This window comes from Rousettus aegyptiacus, unplaced genomic scaffold (genome assembly GCF_014176215.1).
Source record: "Rousettus aegyptiacus isolate mRouAeg1 unplaced genomic scaffold, mRouAeg1.p scaffold_m13_p_2, whole genome shotgun sequence".
Taxonomy (NCBI): domain Eukaryota; kingdom Metazoa; phylum Chordata; class Mammalia; order Chiroptera; family Pteropodidae; genus Rousettus; species Rousettus aegyptiacus.
Window position 1 is genome coordinate 42695933 of NW_023416295.1, and position 20189 is coordinate 42716121.

The 20189-nt window shown below is 34.8% G+C and overlaps 2 protein-coding genes across 3 annotated transcripts; one reads left to right on the forward strand and one right to left on the reverse strand.

Annotated features, from left to right (window-relative positions):
- The first annotated feature begins 1991 nt into the window (after nucleotides 1-1991).
- Nucleotides 1992-13192, forward strand: FKBP7 (FKBP prolyl isomerase 7). The gene is made up of 4 exons (XM_016152581.2): nucleotides 1992-2306; nucleotides 3369-3520; nucleotides 8216-8346; nucleotides 11191-13192. The coding sequence occupies exons 1-4, from the start codon at nucleotides 2044-2046 to the stop codon at nucleotides 11350-11352; spliced, it is 708 nt and encodes a 235-aa protein (XP_016008067.2). The 5' UTR covers nucleotides 1992-2043; the 3' UTR covers nucleotides 11353-13192.
- Nucleotides 13193-13248: 56 nt separating this feature from the next.
- PJVK (pejvakin) lies at nucleotides 13249-19518 on the reverse strand. 2 transcript variants are annotated; one of them, XM_016152574.2, is made up of 6 exons: nucleotides 18544-19518; nucleotides 17632-17827; nucleotides 16971-17091; nucleotides 16055-16172; nucleotides 14594-14692; nucleotides 13249-14398 (listed from the first exon to the last, which is right to left on the reverse strand). In XM_016152574.2, the coding sequence occupies exons 1-6, from the start codon at nucleotides 18752-18754 to the stop codon at nucleotides 14106-14108; spliced, it is 1038 nt and encodes a 345-aa protein (XP_016008060.1). In that variant the 5' UTR covers nucleotides 18755-19518; the 3' UTR covers nucleotides 13249-14105. The 2 variants fall into 2 exon arrangements, with proteins under 2 accessions (XP_016008060.1, XP_016008059.1); XM_016152573.2 differs by having other exon boundaries at nucleotides 13250-14398; nucleotides 16971-17112.
- Nucleotides 19519-20189: the final 671 nt, after the last annotated feature.

The following is a 20189-nucleotide window of genomic DNA, read 5'->3' on the forward strand; positions in this document are numbered from 1 at the left end:
TTTGCCCCCAAGCCGCGGAAGCCCGGACCGACCCCACCCCCTCCCCGCGGGCCCAACCGGTGCGCTTGTTCCCCGCTGTGCTGGCAGCCCCAGGCCCACCAAGGACGAGCTCCCCGCGCACTTGCCTTGGGGGCTGTGACTTAGGCCTCTAAGGTTTAACTGAGCCTCAGGTTCTGTCCATTTGTTTTTCATTTTCAAGAAAATAAAAGGCTATTTACGTTCTGTTATGTCCTCCCCACATTTAGGGGGTCCGAGAAATTATCTCCTAGGAAGGCAGTGTGCCACTGAGTCTTCCCGCCAGGAATGTGTAAGGGCCCCAAGGAATTGTCATCAGGCTAACAACCTTAGCCACAACTTCAACCAAATTTTGGAGTTTATTTTATTCTAAAAATGAGAATATCCCCCTAAGCTTTTTATGATTTTTAAAAACCCAATTTGGAAATGATCGTACAGAGTCGACAATTTTCAGATTTATGGAATTTTGCAAGTTTAAAGCGAAGCAGATATATAAGGCTCGGTGCTATTGTTTTTCTTAGCATCTCTGAGATAGAATTAATACTTCCCCTTCCAGAACTTAACCCAGGCCTTCTACCTTTCTGACAAATTTGGATATTCACTTAGAAATAAGGTGACTTGATGGCTTGATAGATGGATATGTAATAAATATTGTTATGTGTCGATAGAATCCAAGTGGTGGGATAAGGCCATGGTGATGGGATAGTAAAGTTAGATTTTTCTGTATATTTGAAAGCTTTTCATTCTAAAATATCAAGGAGTAAGGTTGGTTTTGGGTCAGACTACATCAAATTCCTGCTGTGTATAGGCTGTGAGATTGGAACAAAATGCCCAGTACTCAGATTACAGTAGTCCCTCCTTCACTTTCCAATAGTTTGGTTTCTGCTTTCCGCATTTTCAGTTACCTGTGGTCAAACACGTCTGAAAATAGTAAATGGAAAATTACAGAAATTATAAAATTTAAATGGTGCCCTGTTCTGAATAGCCTGATGAATACCCTGCTCCCTCCTGTCAAAAGAGACTCATCCCTTTGTTCAGCACATTTATGCTGTGATATAGTACAATGAGATATTTTAGAGAGAGATCACACTCACATAACTTTTATTATAGTCTATTGTTATAATTCTGTTTTGTTATTAATTATTGGTAATCTCTTACTATACTCAATTTATAAATTAAACTTTACCATAGGTGTGTATATATTTATACGGAAAAATAAGCATACATAGGTTTTAGGCAATTCATTGGGGGTGTTGGAATATATCCCCTGCTGATGAGGGGGTACAATGATAAGGGAGGACTCCTATACCTCACTTTCTCCGCCTCGTTATATGGGTAATTACCAATCCCACATAGTAAATATCAAGAGCCCAATCCCTGCACTTTTATAGGCCCTTAAATCAATGGTGGCCCCCAGTGGTGGGGGAAAGCAATGCAAGCCAATAGCCGGTTCAAAATCGCTGAAGTCCGCCTGGGGGAAACTCCTTTAACAGCGGCGAGCAACTGCATCTCTGTTTACTTGTGACGGGGTGGCCCTCAGGTTATGTATGGCCTAACCTGGAAACTTAATGCATGGCTCCTACCCAAGGACACTCCAGATTACACCCTCCCCATACCTGCTAGTTTTCTAGTGGTCTGTTCTAGTGGTCTGAGCCTTTTACGCCCAGAAATATTCTCTGATTACATCCCACCCTAGGCTGTTTACTTCGTCTTTTGCCAGTTTCATATTAGGAAATGCCAGCATTGCTGCTGAATCCTGAAGATATCGGCTGTAAAACATGCGGACTTAAACGAGGAGAAGCGATACAAGTGTGCAGTGTCGCTTAGCGACTGAGGACAGCCAGCCAAAGCGCCAGATACTAGAGGGACACCACCCGCCATACACTGGCAAAATTCCAGATCTGAGTAAGCGTCGGGGGGGGGGGGGCCGGCGAGGGGCAGGTCCTCGCGGCACCCCGCCCCCGACCCTTTGTGACGTAAGATAATGCCTGCCACGCGTCGGAACTCCGCTCGCTCGGTGGCCACGCGATGCGAGTGACACGCGGGAGGGAACGCACTAGTCATCCGGGGCCGACTTCAGGAATCATGCATTTCTTACTCAGATTAATTGTTTTCTTTTACGTGTGGGGCATTTTTACTGCTCAAGGACAAAAAGAAGAGAGCACAGAAGAAGTGAAAATCGAAGTTTTGCATCGTCCAGAAAACTGTTCTAAGACAAGCAAGAAGGGAGACCTGCTAAATGCCCATTACGACGGCTACTTGGCTAAAGACGGCTCGAAATTCTACTGCAGGTAGGAAATGCTGCTAACAGCACCAATTGATGCACGACATCTAGCCTCCCTCTACTAAACAGAAGCTGGTTGGTTTTTGATTGGTTCTTGTTTTTTTAACAGTAAGAGTTGAGCCTTTTATTTCTGGGGAGGAGATATCAGAGAAGATGTAGTAGTTCCCTATTAAACTAAATATTACTTTTTAAATTACTGAAGATTATCAAAAAATACATTCTGTCCACACACACCCTCGACCAGCACCCCTACCCTTGAGACCTGTAGAAGTAAATCAAGGTACTGTCTGTAAGGACGCTTACACTTTACCTTTGCTGCACGTTGGAGTCTGTTAGCAGAGGATTACATAGGGTAGTTTTAAGGTGTTTTATCTGGTCTTCTCAAGTACCATGTTTTCAAGCCGGGGACCACTTTCCAAGTGTATCAAGAAGCCACTACAACAGAGACTTTCCCAGGTAACTTCTGAGCCTGTGTCCTTCCACCTGACCCCACATGCCACCACCGCCTACTCTGATTTAATTGATGGTTTATTACTCAGAGAGAGAACATCTTTTTTCATCTTTACTGTTATTGCCCTATAAATATAGGATTAGGGAAAGTTAGTTCTTTCCATTTAGAAGAAAATAGGCAAATTTAATGAGAAGAAAAGCTACAAATTTTAAATACATTTCAAATGCCTTTTTGAGGCTGAACCTGCACCATCATTTTTTTTTTTTTTTAGAACAAATCCAGAGAGGTTAAATGAATTATTTGGACAAGTCATGCAGCTAGGTAGAGGCAGGAGACCTATTAAAAAGCTGACTGTTGAATAGTTTTTGTAAAGATGGCAAAAAGAAAATGAAATGACTGCTAATGACTAGCTTCGGACAAATCATACCTCTTTCTGGCTATTATGAGGTGAGTTTGAGCCAAACACCCCACCAAGGAGTTCAGAATGAGTACTTATATGGGAAAGGAGATGGTTAGAGAGGACTCCAATTTCAATATAAATACATGCCCGGTGGTATTTTAAAGCTGGATTTCATTTTTCTCAAAATCAGCTTACCTAAGTTTTGCTTTTTATTATAGCCGGACGCAAAATGAAGGCCACCCCAAATGGTTTGTGCTTGGTGTTGGGCAAGTCATAAAAGGCCTTGACATTGCTATGATGGATATGTGCCCTGGAGAGAAGCGAAAAGTGATTATACCCCCTTCGTTTGCATATGGAAAGGAAGGCTACGGTAAGGTGTTTTAATATTTATATCTCTATATTTAAAAGTAAATCATAGATTTCTGAATATATATCCAAAGAATTGAAAGCAGAGTCTCAAAGAGATATTTTGTACACCCATATTCATAGCACTATTCATAAGAGCCAAAAAGTGAAAATAACCCGGGTCCAATTGACAGATGAATAGAGAAACAAAATGTGATATTTACATACAATGGAATGTTATTCGGCCTTAAAAAGGAAGGAAATTCTGACATATACTATAACATAGATGAAACTGAGTACATTATGCTAAGTGAAATAAGCTAATCACAGAAAACAAATACTATATGATTCCACTTACATAAAGTACCTAGAATAGCCAAATTCGTTGAGACAGAAACAGAAGGATGGTTGCCAGAGCCTAGGGAGAGGGTGGAATAGGGAGTAATTATTTAATGGGTATCAAGTTTCAGTTTTGCAAGATGAAATGGTTTTGAAGAGTGATTGTACAACAATGAATATATTTAACACTACTGAACTGTATGCTTAAAATGGTTACACTGGTAAAAGTTATGTTACATGTATTTTCTCACAATTAAAAATGTTTGAATCTCTAAAAAACATTAAAAAATTGTAGAGGAAATAAATATAGAACTATAAGGTACAATAAGCTTTAACTGTATCTAGTGCAGTCTGGCCCAGTCCCCTCTTATTACATGTAAAGAAAATAAGACATCGTTGGAATACAGATCTCTGACCAGAGTTTTTTCTCTCCGTAGTGATAACACTCATAATGGTCGTGTATATTCTATAAGCTCTACCTTAGTCATTTTATTTGTTTTTAGCATACTGTTTGTTTTTAACATAAATGTCTATGACACACACTTTTAGTAAGCAGTACCAGTGTCAAATTGGTAAAACTCAGGAAACAAATATATTATTTTAGAGTAAAAGGGCAGCACTGGGAAATCGTAAAAAGAACATCTGAAATAGCTGTCAGTCGCTTTTACCCAAATTCGGAAGAAGCCTTGAAATATTGGAAGAATTGAACTGCTTTTTTCAATATGTTATCTATTTTTAAAATCCTAGAGCGAGATCTGAAACCCTAGGTAAAGTAGATAAATAAGGAAAATGTTTTAATATATATGAGGACTCTTACTAATCAATAATAAAACAACCTGTCCTTAGATATGGGCAAATTTATAAACAAGTGGTCCACTAACAAAAAAATGCAAATGACCTTTACATTTATGAGAATACATAATTTTATTCATAATTAAAGAAAGGGAAATTAAAACTAAAATGAGACACAATTTTCACCCTTCATATTAGCAAAGACATAAAAGTTGGTGAAGGCATGGAAAAACCATGCATTACTGGGAACATAAATCATTTGACCTCTCTAGTAGCTTCTATCAAATTTAAAATGCACAAACCCTCTGACCCAGTAGTTACATTTCCAGGAATGTGCGCAGAGGTATATGTAAAAGAACATTAAATGGAGACTTCTTGGTAGCAAAAGATGGGAAACTACCTGAGTATCCATCAATAAGAAATTAGTTGAATAAATTATGGTGTATCTATACAATGGATTATAGTGCAGGCGGTAAAAAGAATGAAGTAAAGCCATATGTAAAGTGAAATAGAACATATTGCAACAAAGATTTATTGAGCCTGAATGCCAGACTCTGTTTTAGGCCCTGAGCATAAGGCAGTGTACAAAGCAGAAACAATTTTCTGTTCTCAGTGAGCTGACTTGTGAGATGGGGAATCTCACAAACACATCATGTATGGACATGGGCTCTACCTGGAAAGATACAAGGACATTAAGTGGTCCTAGGAAGGAAGTCTTAGGGTTAAGGGTGAGGAGATTTCTTCTTGTTCTGTAATATTTAGTACTGTTTAAACTTTTCACCCTTTGCATGTATTAATTTTTCCAAATTAAATTTTTAAAAATCACTAAAATTAAAAGTGGAGCAGAACAGAGAACTTTTTCGAAGGGGAAAATATGGGCAGTCTGTCAGAGCGACGGTTTCCATCTTGCATTCTCATTTAGATCCTTGCTTCCTACTGCTGTCTGAAGATGATAATCTTTACCTCCTTGTGCTATGTAGGACTCTTGCTAACTCCACTTATTTGAAATATTTAGTATGTAATTAAAGTAATTAAAGATTAATTTTCAGTGATGAGCTATTGTCTCCCAACGATGAGATATTAACTCCTAGTATTTCATTGGAATGTCATGCCCTCTTTGAGGCTGTTGGTTTACTCATTATGAGTAGTGATCCCCTTACTTCTTATGAGAAGTGATTCCCTTACCTCTTCTTCCCCAGAAAGAGCAGGAATCACTGTTCCAAACTGGACTAGAGGGAGGTTGGTTGTGCAAGGCAGACCCAATCGTATTTAAACTCTTAAAAAGACAGTTCCAGGTAACTACAGCTTCATTTTCAATGGTTCTTTTAAATAGCTCCCTCGGAACCGTAATTTCTATATCCTATGTTTAGTTGTAGAGGAAGCTAGCGAGAAGAGACAGAGAAAGAGACAAAGACAGAGAGAGAGGAGAGGGAGGGAGAGACAAGAGAAGAAAGGAGGGAGGGAGGGAGAGAACGCATGCATGAACTTTGGTCTTATGATATTTCACAATTTCACATGGAGAAGATTTAAAATGAATGCAATACTGATACTAAAAAAAATGTCATAGGCTGAGGCCAATTCTAGGCAAAATGACACAGGCAAAATTTGTCTTTCAGTCTCTTTAATCTCACTTTTGGAGTTTCCCTTTCTCTCTTGCGTTCTCATCAGATGCCTCCACATTCTGTCTACTACTAGAGCACCTGTTCCCCTGTCAACTTAGAACACCCACATCCCTCATCTATAAGTGCTCATCCTGGGTCCTGTTATCTTAAGGCAAACGACTGCTTAGTTTATCCTTTTTGTAAACTAATCCAACTATGCTTGGACATGAACAACTACCCAGGCTGCCTAAGCTATTAATAAACTAGACCCTTGCTACAGAGATTTGGAAATTTGACTTGAAAAAGTTGGTCCATATTCAATTTGAAGTGTCTCCAATAAACATTAAAATAATGAATCTCACTAGTACCATCAACACCTTCATTTTACATGTAAGGAAACTGAGGCCCAAACAAGAAGAGAGTGTCCTTTAGAATGTAGTTAACTGCTAGTTTCCCTGCATTATAATAGTTTGGATTAGATTATTTTAGAAGTTGCAGTGTAGACCATAAATAACTGCTTACCAAATGACTTCTCTGTCAAATAAGCTTTTTAAAGTAAGTTGTTATTAAGAGCTAACATTAGCTATAACTTTATTTTAGGTAGTCCTTGAAGAAGTCTTTTCCCTGCACAATGTCCTTGCTTCATGTCACAGAGCACCCCTGCATGTCTTGAAATGCATGTGACTTGTTAGTGCTTTAATTAACAGTACATGTGGTATGTATAAATTCTTTACATTAACTCCCATGTCTTTGATCTGCTTCTCTAAATACAAGTAATTCGATAGTAAATGCATTTTTTCTCTTTATACTATTGTTTTTTTGCAAGAAGAACCTAGTTGGCAATATTTCCTATTGTTCAGAAACTTCTACTTACAATATTTTTTCTTAAGAAATTTGAATTTGTGTTTCGAATTTGCTTTTAATTATTGTTAAGAGAGTTATTTTCTGTTATAAGGAGATGATAACTTGACAGAACAGGAATGAGTTTTGGAAAATTGATCATTGAATTAATCCCCAGCTCTTTTACTCTAAAGTCAGGTAATATGTGGTACTTTGGTTGGGATGGTTGCATTAGCCACATAATGCCTGGGTAGATTTTTCTATGTCCTGGCTTTGGAGACTACTGATGGACTTCTTTTTTGGCTATAACATTCAAACTCTTTTTTCTTTGGATTATATAAACACTTGAACAAGAATTCTGGTTTTTTTGTTTGTTTGTTTTTTTGTTTTGTTTTGTTTATTAAAGAAATTACTGTTTCCTTCAATGAACAAACTTAGCCATTTTTAAAATAAATGGTAGGGATTATTCATTCAACAAATATTTGAGTCACTAGAATAGGGCAGTAGGTAAGACTCTGGAAATATAGCAATGGCATAAGCCACTCACTGCCTTTTAGCAAGTCACTTCTACAGGCAATTTTTTTGAAATGGTCATTTGAACTAGCCCATAGCTTGCTAAAATCATTTTTGACATCAGTTAATAGATTAACTTTATTAAGGGGATTCAACTTACTACGTAAAATTTTTTCTTGTGTTTAGTAATTTCTTCATAAAATTGTTACTGGTTTATTCTGTCATTGCACTTATTTTTTAATGTCTATAAAGAATTTGAATTTGAACACTATAAATTTGTTTTATTTATACTTCTAAATAACTACAAAAAATCATTTTCTAAAAGATTACTGATCTGTACTTTGAAATTTTTCTATCCATGAGTTTCTTCTCTGTATCACCTCTCTCTTATATAATGATGGGGGGATATATTAATAAAAATTACCTGGTTTATATTTATTTTAATTTAATCAGGAAATAGTGGTCCCCTGGGTCCTTAGAACTGACTTGTTTTAAAAACATATGTATTTAGAAAGTATTTAGAAAATAATTTTTATAAATATGAAATAATATAATACTGTAATGGCTATTTGTGAATAAATATTTGAACATTATCTTCATGTAAGTTATACTATTAAAATGTATACCTTTAATAGAAGGCAAGATTCCACCTGATGCAACATTGATTTTTGAGATTGAACTTTATGCCGTGACCAAAGGACCACGAAGCATTGAAACATTTAAACAGATAGACACAGACAATGACAGACAACTCTCTAAAATCGAGGTAATTTAAACAGATTCCATGTGTACGGTCTTAATTTTTTATCACTATTTAAATACATGGGTGTTTTACTTCTACCTATTGTGGGCTGATTACTTTTATAGAGCTGGTTACAAGAAAATCTAAGCTCCAAGAAGAAAATATGTTTTTTCCATATAAAACTTGTAACTGAGTCGTCCTATTCAATTTCCTTTCTCCCTGCAAAGAAAGTCATTAAAATAGCAAGCTAAGCTCTAGAGGGGCACTTCCAGCATATAGACAATAAGAGCAGATCTCTTTCAAGCAGCACTGTAGGAATTTATAGCAGGGCAAATAATTCCCACCTCATAGGATTGTGAGGATTACATGAAATGTAAATGAAAAGAGCTAGCACGAATTTGAATTGTGTGGACTGAAAAGTTGGTAAACAAGAGCCAGGAGTTCTGCTACCTAGCTTCTGCATCCCAGTTAGTCTTACATATGAATTAAATTGAGCCATCTGGCTATGCTGCGGTGCTCTTAACCATAATTCTACCCTGCTCCTTTCAGGGAATTTCCATCATGATTGTTTCAGGGTGAACGTTTGTTCCTTTGAAGTCCAGTGCCTTACTTAGCCCACCTACTATCTTCTCTTTGCTTAAATTGAGTAACCCAGTTGTCTCCCCTCCTGTCCGGAGGCAGTTTAACGTGCATAACTCCTAACATCTAAGTAGGTAATAAAAGGCAACTAGGTTATTGATTCAAGGTTATTGATAAAAGTAAGACCCTTTTCTGTTTCTTTTTCTCTCCCTCTTCAAACTTTTCCCCCACCCTAATTCCACTTCCTCCTCCAAGATATTAGTAAGGACTTTTCCTCTGAAGCAATTTGGTTAGTCAATGACAGAAGAGGAATAAGAGAAGGGGAACATCCCCTGTACTTTCTGTGGATTCTTTATCACCCTTTTTAGAATGAACAGCAGCTGCAGGTGAATTCACATAATATTCAAGAACTCAGCCTGTGCACACAGGCCATGCAATATCACTTGCATACCGACGGGTATGTTCTGCAGTATGAATACTCCTCAGTAGACCTTAGGGGGCATGTTCAGTTATTTTCTGGAAAATAAAAATAGAGGAAGTCCAAAATAGTGACCTGCTTAGCTATAGTTTGCCCAGATGTTTTCTCAGGTATCAGCTATCAGCTGCCTTATGACTAGGTGGATAAGAGTGACTTTCATATGCTTGAAATAATAACGATCGCTGTCTTTTATTGACACACATAAACATTACTAATTCTTATATCATTCCTACAATATAGATTATGTTTCTTTCCTTCTATAGATGACAAAACTGAGATTCAGAGAGAGATTAACTTGTTTGTCTAAGACCACACAGCCGGTACACAGCAAAGCCTAGATTTGAAACATGAACTAAAAGAAACTACTTTCCTTTATCAGAAATATTTAGTCAGTTATTTCTTCAGTATTATTAAGATGGGTAGAGTGAGAGAATGGGAATATAGCATTTTTATTAAATTACAAAATGGAAATAGTGTGGTACTTATTGCCAGCAAAATTAAGGTCATGCTCTTACCCCTGCCTTTTTATACCTTTCCCTGCAGTGTAGTAGAAAAGTAAATTTTGAGAGTTAGCAATATTGGTTATGAAAAGATATTTGAGGCTTTTTAAAATTCTTTATACCTACCTAGGATTGCTAAGGCTCGATTGAAAGAAAAAATGCATCTCCCTTATATAGGACTGAAGTCCCATTGGAGAATAGATGATGTATCCTTCATTAATATCCATTTATCAGTCTAAAATAAAATCTGCTAGTGATGGATTGAGTTTGGGATATCTACTGCTAAAAACCTCTCAGGGTCCAACTTCAGCCTTCAAAAATACTCTTGCCTCTAAAATTCCCAGCTTTGCTGAACATTATCTCCAGATTGTTGTGCATTGATCTATTTAGTTGTTTTATATATATATATATATATATATATATATATATATATATAATCTTCAATGAAAAAAAAATTGAGTCACATATATAATTTTTAAATTTCTAGTAGCCATATCTTAAAAAGTAAAAAGAAACAGGTGAAATTAATTTTAATGATATGTTTTAACTCTATATATCTAAAATATTGCCATTTCAACACTAAATCAATATAAAAATTGCCCTTGAGGTACTTCTTTTATTGTCTTCAAATTTGTTGTGTATTTTACCTTGACCATAGTGTATCTGTTTGATCCAGCCACATGTCAAGTGCTTAGCAGCCACCTGTGGCTAGTAGCTACCATATTAGGCAATGTGTATAATGTATGTCTCCTTAGAGAAATGCCATATTATATAGAGAAAATATTTCATAAAACCTGTTCTTTATTTGACATTATTATTAGAGAATTGTCATTGTTTGTAAATTAGGGGAGAGTTACGGAAGTATAGAAAAATTAAAATTGTATTTCAAAACCTGTGATTGGGCTTTATTGATTGTGCAACATATTTATTAATTTTAGAGATTATAGAAATGTCAATTTGGATTTTATTCACTAATGGAAATCCTTGAGAGTGACTTTCCTCTAATAACGGACAGTGGACAGTGGAGATTATTGGAAAGCATTTAGTTTCAACAAAATTCAGATGTTAACCTTTGAGTATGTATCACTAACCATCTATATCCTCCGGGAAAGTGAATTTGAAGATCTGTTTCTACTCAGAAAATTGCTTCCAATTTATTTTATTCAAAAATAAAACCTTTTCAAATAGCTTTTAAAATTTTTGTATCACTTATTTATAAGCAGTTTTAGATATGTTTATGTAAACATTTTCTCAAAGTTTCTAGAAATTTATTGTGATTTTTATTAATGAAATATTATTTTGGCCTTCTAGATAGATCATTACCTGAAAAGGGAATTTGAAAAAGATGAGAAGCCACGTGACAAGTCATATCAGAATGCAGTTTTAGAAGACATTTTTAAGAAGAATGACCATGATGGTGATGGCTTCATTTCTTCCAAGGAATACAATGTGTATCAACATGATGAACTATAGCATTTTTTTGTTTCTAAATTTCCTTAGCTACTACTTATAATACTCTACATATAAAACAAAGTCACTTTTCTCCAAGTTGTATTTTCTATTTTTTCCCTATGAGAACATATTTTTATCTCCTCAATACATGTAATTTTGGAATAAAGGTGAGGCTATTTTGTAAATTTAACTTTCAGGAAAGGTATGATTACGTTTCCTATTGCTTTGAACATGGATTGCAGCAGCATGAAATCAATCTTTGTGTCCCCGTGGGCAACTTCTCCCTTTAGGACATCTATATCAAAATGTACAAGCTCTTCCCAACTCTAACAGGTAGAAATATGTAAATATCCATTTTTTTTTTAAATTTTAGATGTTAAGATGCCCCATATTTTTAAAATATTAAATAAGGACACAGGAATTAACATGTTCACGTTTTTACATTTTATAGCATTATGGATAGTAGAGTATAAAAATGAGTACTGAAGAGTCTTCTTTTGGTATGCATGCAGGAAAATATAAGTTGAATAACTGCCCCACAAAGAATCTCAACATGGTCTCTGTACTTTTTGGTGCAAGCTTCTGGACTTAGGCGTTTGTTCCAATAGAGAACGTTTAAAGGTATTTGATCAGACCAAAGACTTTGTGCCTTTTATAGCAGGCATAATGCAGTCTACACTGCTCTGAATCTCATACTCCTTCAGACATCATTATAAAAAGTGCTACTTCTCTCCGTTCTCGTGGGCCTTTATGTCTACCATCCCTAACTTTTTGTATTGATTTTAAATTGATGTCATGGTATTTCTTAGTTTCCAGTTCGCTTTCTCTTAAGTGTCTCTATCCTATATGTATCTTCATTTCACTATGTTCTTGTTATTAATCATGAATGGACATTACAACTGGTATGCCATCAAATTTTTGGTAAATGCATAGATTTTATACATAAGAATATCAAATGAGGATACAAATGAGGATATATAGTGCCATGGCAATTTTGTGTCATGGTCAAATCATGATGTGGTACAGCTTGTTCAGACTCAGAGATAAAAGATGCTGTTGAAGATCATGTTGGTGCCAAAGAAAGGGCACATATTTATTGGAACATGTGCAAGGTTTTGCCTACTGGGAATGTAGGAAAGTATAGTCATGCAGTAAATAGCTCTGTTCAAAACAGTTGAGCTCAAAACAAAGCTTCTTCCATTTTCTGAAACTTGCGCTTTTCAAACCATTGTTCATTGTTCATCTTTTGACCTCTTTAGATATACTACCAGAAATTTTATTATTTAGAAGTCTAGGGGTAGCACAAAACCCACCATATTAGTGGATATCACATATGCATAGCACAGTTTGACACTTCATGAAACAAAAAATTTTACTATCGCTTCTTTCTTCCCAGTATCTCTTCATCCCTCTACCCAATTTTACAACTTCTCCTCACTTGCTCAATCATCAGCTCTTTCAGCCCTTTACTTTCTTCAGAAAAAAACTGCTCAGCTGAAGTAAACTTAGGTGATAACTCAATATTATGTTTTGGTTTGGAAACTGCCCCCATTGTCTTTATCTATATATATATATAAAAAGATCACCAGACCCTTTTTTTTTTTATCAGTATACTCACATTTGCATTTGAAGCCTTTGAATCATATATTCTGCCCAAAACAAAAATACAGTGATAGAAAAGACATATATGGAAATTATCAGATAACACAAACTCTTTATAATTCTAACCTTTCTGTCCTATTGTTGTTATACAAAGTGCTTTGAACTTATGTTTAAAAAATTATAGATGATGTTAATATGGAGATTTACTCTAATCACATTTAAATAGTTAAAAAATAAAATTTTAATCATTTTACATGCATATAGTATACAAGTATTTTGTATTTACATGATTGCATTATGACTTTATAGGCATATACCTAGTAATGAGTGCTATAATTAATACACTTTGAGTTCTAGAATTTGAACATATTATTTTTGCAATTATTTTAATAAGGGTATATAGTAAATTAATAATTTAGGTTGTGTATGAAAATTTTCAGATGTCTTAAAAGTATATGAAAGAGATTTCTCAGAACTAAATATGTTAAATGTTTTAAGCATTTTCAAAGAAGAAATAAATGTTCCCAACTACCTTAACTTTAAAATGACAGTAGTAAGTTGTATAAAGCCAAAACTAGTGAGCATATGTACATCACAGAATGTCAGCCCATTACTATCAGTCGCCCTGTTAATTGTGTATACAAAACCCCACACTGAGCTCAGTGTGCTTTTAATTTGATACTGCAATTAAACATTTAGGATTACATTAAATTATTAACACATTTTTCTCATTTTACCAGACCTAGGGCAATAAGTTAAAGCACCATAAAGTCAACACTTGTGCACTCTTTTCATACTTAATGTTGAATCAAAAACCAATTAAAAATAAAATTGGTATTTAGAAAAATCTCTATGTAAAAAATCATCTACAGTGATCAATCAAATCCCCAAAATACTTCAAAAGCAACTGGCTGATTTTATGAAGGAACATCTATATTCTGAATTTTTAAACCTTTTTTACTATAAAAATATTATTACTCTTCGTGACAATTTATGAGGTAGACACCATTATCAACTCCACTTTATAGGTGGGAAAAATTATGCCCAGACAGGTTAATTTCTCTTTCCTCTCCCTCTTTGTCACAATTCATCAAAGTGAACCTAGATAACTTTGGAAAGGTGTGTGGCACTGTTGCACTAAAACATCAGCAAGGTACATTCATTTTTTCATTTTATTTCATTCTCTTGTGCCAAATATCAAAACAAGGAACCGCATGAAGTCTCACGTACTTCTGCCCATCGACAGAGCACTGAAAGCACCCATAAACTGTCTCCCTTTTTAAGTTCCCCATTCCACAGAGTATGCAAGGTCCTTTTGGAATGTTATGATTAAGTAAGTTAACTCGGATGTGAGTCCCTTCTTTGAGTGAAATATCAGTCATGCTGAGAGGTTTGTCATAGTAGTCAGAAAAAAGATCATCTAAGTAAAGCTGTGAACGAGAAATGGCGTCCATCACTCTTCTATCTAAAAAGACAAAAACGGAGAAATGTGTCAGAAGTCAAACAACATGTAACCAAACTGCATGTATATACACATAAATTTAAACCACTGGTCATGAAATGATTTGGCTTTTAAATTTAAATTCTCTCTTAACAGGATTACTAAATAGACAACTACAGAGAAAAAAAATATATTTGAAATACCCTTCAATGGACATACTTCTCTCAAATAGTATATTTCTCAATCTGTAGAGCAGTGCAAATGTTGCTGTTTCTTCCCTTTCAAATCCTCCTTTTGACACTGAAGTAACACAAAGGTCTATAAAAAAAATTAGAAGACATTATAACAACTCATTTCTGTGGTTGATGTGGTTGTGGTTGATAAATTGTGGCACATGACACTGTATTTTTTAAGTTAAATTTTACATATGTTTACAAAAGGCAGTATTCATATGGTACAAAATTCAGAGTACAAAAAGTGACAAGTCTCTAGTCTACCCTGACCCCTGAGCTAACCACTGTTTATTTTCTTGTGTGTATTTCAAGAAATATTCCACATATTTTATAAGCATAAGGGATATGTATGTATGTATGTATGTATGTTTATATGTATGTATGTAAAATTCTTTAGGTTCAAAAAGTTACATCCTACATATATTTATTTTGAGTATCTCTTAAAAGATTATTCCATGTGAGGATGTACCATGATACCTCATTCTTTTTAATGGCTTCATAGTATTCTGTTGTGTGGATGTAGAATTTAATTAGTTGCTGATAATAGACCTTAAGGTTATTTCCAACTTTTGCTATTATGAACTGAATATCCTTATACCCACCCATATCATTTCACATATGTGTAAGTATATCTGTAGGATTAAATTCCTAACATTGTAAGTAAAGCTAAAGTATATGCACATTTAAAATTTTGATGGGTATATCAGTTCTATCAGTTTATACTCCAAACAATTGATATAATTATAAAAAACCTACACCTGAAGTGTCCCAGATAGCATTTAATTTGTATGTTTTGTTTTGTTTCTGGACTCCCTATTCCCTCCTCCCACAGAACTACAGAAAAACATAAATAGGTTTAAAAATGTTTATGAATTACCATGTCTAGGGGGCTCCCTTGCCTAGTCTTGGTCTACACCTAGACTTGAACTCGCTGGCCTCCTAATCTTAAAGACTATGAAATGTAGAAATCTAAAGTGAGCCATGAGGAGGTATTATGTAAGGCGACAATTTTAAGGCAAGTATTTTTACTTTTTTGAAGTCATTTTTTTAGGGAGACTTGAGGGAGAGCTAGACCTATGATAGGTAAAACTGAAGGAAAGTTGTCTTCAGGTACTCTAGTTTGGGCACCCTGTCACCTTCAGGCATCTTACTGTATACTTCTTCCTCTATTTGCCATCATGAAAAACTACCTATAAGGTCGTTTATCATCTCGCCTTGTAAGTCAAGGAATACCCTCTCAGTGGATTGCATTTTAGCTCTTATTCATAATTGTAAGTAGGGTACTAGGGAGTCTATAGCCTTTGCCAAGAAGCAGGAAAGAGGTATTGGGTAAGAAGGGACTGGAGGGTCTTTCCCAGTTACTTCACCCAAGCATAAGAGAGAGAGTGTCCTATTAAATTCTTAAAATAATAACAAATTCACTGTTTCATGCAAATCATCCACTCACCAAAGGCACCGTCCAAGTAAATGAAGAGTTCAAAAACACTAAAAGCTATGGTTGTATGTGCTGGAAAAACAATAGCTTTGTCTCTTCCCTTGGGATTCTGTTCATCCATAAAATGAAACTATATTAAATAAATAACATGATATTATTAAGGAATATAACACGTAAAGATAGCTTTTTGGAGAAACATAACATATCCTACAATCCTACCAACGAACCAAACAAGAAACAACAAAACATCTCTCAAGTATAAGATTTATCCTACTTGAAGTATACTTTATAGCAAGAGGTCCAAATGGTCCAATAGGAATTCATGATCTATATTAGGAAATACCACTCACCACTTTCTCATTTACTTTGTTACTGGAGCCAACAATTAGTATAACATTAGCGCAACAGTAATGCTCTCTGGCATAGAAGCCTTTTTCTTTCAATTGCAAAACAATTAAATACAAATAACTAATAATTAAATACAAATAACTTTCAAGATTTTAAAAAGGATTTAACATTGAATGAACCAATGTTTAGCCATCAACAATATTTTAGAAAAATTAACAAAAATATAAATTCAACTTTTAAAAATTCAAAATCATTTTAAAATGTCAAATTCTACATAAGCATCTAATTTTTATTCTTAAAACAGTATTTAAATAGTAATAGGAGGGACTCCAATATACACATTATTTCACAAAGATTAGTGGGTTTCTTTTGCATTATATTACACATTTAGAATCCAAATTTTCTTGGATTCTTTCATATCCTAAAATAAAGCCATTTCTGTGCAAAATTTTATATACCGCTGCAGCTTTAATCTCAACATTTGACAAAATGCACAAGTCTCACTAGAAATTGAGTACCTTAAAAAAAATTCTCACTGCAGTTTTTTAGTTCAGGAAGCCTAATAGTGTGGTTTACTTACCCGCATGGCTTCCCCACGAATTCCAGCATGCACAGACAGTGAGCACTGTCGGGTGGTTCGAATGCTTTCCATGACCACACACAAAACTGCCTTTCTGCTGCTCCTTGACTGACGTATCAAGCTGTGGTCAAAATTAATTTTTCTAAAATAAACATGAGAGACATTCACGAAAATCTGTAACATCTGATTACATATAATCCAGTACTTTTGTTGCTATCATGTGTCACTCATCTATCATACACCTTAACTAAAAGTAAATCAAGGTAGGCTTAACACAAGTCAGAAAGTATGCTCAAAAGAAATTTAATAATCTGCCTTTCCTTTCTATTTTCTTAAAACATGCTTATTATAGGAGTCTGTTGGAGAGGCTCTCTCTGTTGCAAGCAGACTCCTGTATTCTTTTAATCTAATAATTTAACAAATGTGTGCAGAGCCAAAGAAATTTTGTGAAATGGGTAAAAATTCTGTTTAAACCAAACAATTTTGGATATCTACCTTTATCCAAAGTTTGGATATATTATTAATTTCTATGATTTCAAACAAATCAAACAAATCACATTAGTAAAATACAACCTGAGCATTTTAATCATTCTTTATAATGTCTATATAATTAAAATACATAATGAAAACACTAAAGTATAGTAAGGATTATTATACTGACCGTGTAGTAATTTCCTTGAGTAATGTTGATACTTCTACTTCATGTTTGGTTACTACACCAAATGAAGCTTTTACTGCAACAGAATCTGATCCAGCAACGTTAATCCCAACATCATTCACAATATGGTTGCCTCGCCTTCCATAGAGTGAAACATCTGATTCATCTTCATAATTCAGTAATTGATAAGATGAAATACCTTTAGAAAAAAGGAAAATAGTATTTTTCAAATGTTTTGAATTCGTCTAATGTAGATTACATATAGTAACATTAATATACTAATTAAGACTCAATTACCCAAATGTTGAGAAAGGCAATGTTTCAAACCAAGATTAAAAATAGCAATTCAATTAATTAGAAAACAAGAATAGCCAAAATACTTAAAATGAATTCAAATTCAACAGAACTTCTTAAGCATCAAGATCATTGTGTAGTTGAAAGAAAAACAAGTGTTTACAAGAAATAACTTTTTGAAATGTCAATTTATTTTTAAACCTAGCCTATACTGTATTTCAGTTTACAAACTGCAATAACGATTATGAAAAATAAATACAAATTACTTTCATCTCATTTGACCTGTGAGATAGATAGGTAAGGCTATATAGTACCCCTATTTTATAGATGAAGAAGTATATTATAATGTCATATTCTTAGTTGACTTAAAACAAAATAATTGAAATAAATTATATAATAATCTCATAAAATAGGCTTGAATATTATTCAACCAACAAGCGATTTGATACTATTATAAACTTTAAGCACTGTTAATCATAATAATATTACCCCGAAGTTGCTTTTATCAATGAAAATGTGTAAATATTATGAAGATAAGCAGAATAGATGACCTATGTTTAGATTAACAATAATATGGCTGAATAAGTAAGTAGCCACTTCCAAACAGACATTATAACTTACCAGCTGAAATTTCTCTGTCTCCTAGAAGAATATCTTTCAGCGTAAAAGGTGTCGAGGTAAATTTATATCTAGGAAACAAAAAGCATCGTTTCTTTTTAACCACCAGACTTAAAGGTTGGTATTTGTCAGCCTCACTGAGGCTTGGAACAGGAACTAATCTCCCTCCATCTCCAACTTGCTTGACAAAGCTCTTGGTAGCAGCAGCAAACATATTAATATGGTATCAAAAGGTCATCAACTGCAACCCTCAGATAAAAAATCCATATTTTCAAGGAAAATCAGGCACAAAACTAAGCCTTGCTTGAGTTTAAATATAATTATACATGTTCAAAGTACAAAGCATCGTTTCATCAAGTAGTTTACAGAGTACAGTTCACAACGCTGCCTCCCCTGGTGTGCTCAGGTGATAAATTATAGATTAACGGTGAAAAATGATATACTAAAAGTAAGTTTAATTTGGAATTGTAGTCTATAGCACTAAAATATACACAGAAAAAGATAATTTTAAAATACTACCAATGTCCTTAATAAGAGTCAAGGTTAATAGTGGTTTGCCAGTTTTGAGGGAAATAGCCTGATGGAGAACCAATGCAATTTAGGCACTAACATTAGCTCTGGACAACACCTACAGCAGACCTAGTCCAAAGGGAACTCCTTCACAAATCCATTATGCCAATTTTGACAACAGAAAAGTGCTTTTTTGAATTCTTGTGGTATGAAGTTTATTGTTTGAGCATTTCATTCATTTTCCTTGTATGCTTACAAAACCAAGTGGTTAATACAAAAAGTAAATTCAAAGACTATAAGGAAACAATTGTATGCAGATCTTTATAAAATACTAAATGCAAGTCACGTTACATATAAATAACTGTATAAAACTCTGATGTGTGGGTTTCTTACTCTGAAGCTAGCACATAGACACCTCCTGGAAAGGGGGTGCTGCTGCATTTATTTTCTTTTTGTTTCATCATTATTATTCCAGCTGCTCAACCTTTAAAGAAAGCTACATCGGTGTTGGCTTGTTTTAAAGGAATTGTGTGCATAAAAATACACTTTTGAAACATCTGAGTGCTGAAATATTGTATTGCCATAGCTATGTTCATGTTAATATATTGTGAAATACTGGCTATGTGATACAAGATACTCATTAAAACATATTAGTGGACGAATTGATAATATACATACATAGAGGGGGTAGAGGGAGGAAGAAAGGTTTAATTCAAGCTTCAAATAATATAAATGGATTTGACTAGATTCTGGATATTTTTCTCATTTGCTTTGAAACATCCAGGGGTTGCACGCAACCCCAAAGAATACTTTTAAAATAACGTCCTTCCGTGCAAAGTATTGTGCAAAGCAATCTTTCAAAACACCGAGAAAACACACGGAGTTATTTCTGCAAGTGGCTAGCAAATCCCTAGAGGAGCGATTCAACAACTAATGTCGCTGTCTGACTCCCACCAAAGGTGGTGCATCCCAAACAAACGCCATTACAACCAACGCCATAGGTGAACAGAAACAGCATTTAATTGGAATCGTCCTCAGGAAAGCCTTCATTTACAACTAACGGGCCTTGCTGGGATTCGCAGGCCCCGCATTCATCTAGCGACGAAAGCCTAGAGACAATGGAGGCCCCTGGGTGGAAA

Bases quoted from the DNA above. Each gene is read 5' to 3' on its own strand.
- FKBP7 (XM_016152581.2), top strand. From the start codon at position 2,044: ATGCGAGTGACACGCGGGAGGGAACGCACTAGTCATCCGGGGCCGACT. The intron at 2,307-3,368 runs GTAGGAAATGCT...TTTTTATTATAG, and splicing joins GGCTCGAAATTCTACTGCAG to CCGGACGCAAAATGAAGGCC. The intron at 3,521-8,215 runs GTAAGGTGTTTT...TACCTTTAATAG, and splicing joins ATATGGAAAGGAAGGCTACG to AAGGCAAGATTCCACCTGAT.
- PJVK (XM_016152573.2), bottom strand. From the start codon at position 18,754: ATGTTTGCTGCTGCTACCAAGAGCTTTGTCAAGCAAGTTGGAGATGGA. The intron at 17,828-18,543 runs GTAAGTTATAAT...TTTTTTCTAAAG, and splicing joins AGACAGAGAAATTTCAGCTG to GTATTTCATCTTATCAATTA. The intron at 17,113-17,631 runs GTCAGTATAATA...TGTTTATTTTAG, and splicing joins CTCAAGGAAATTACTACACG to AAAAATTAATTTTGACCACA.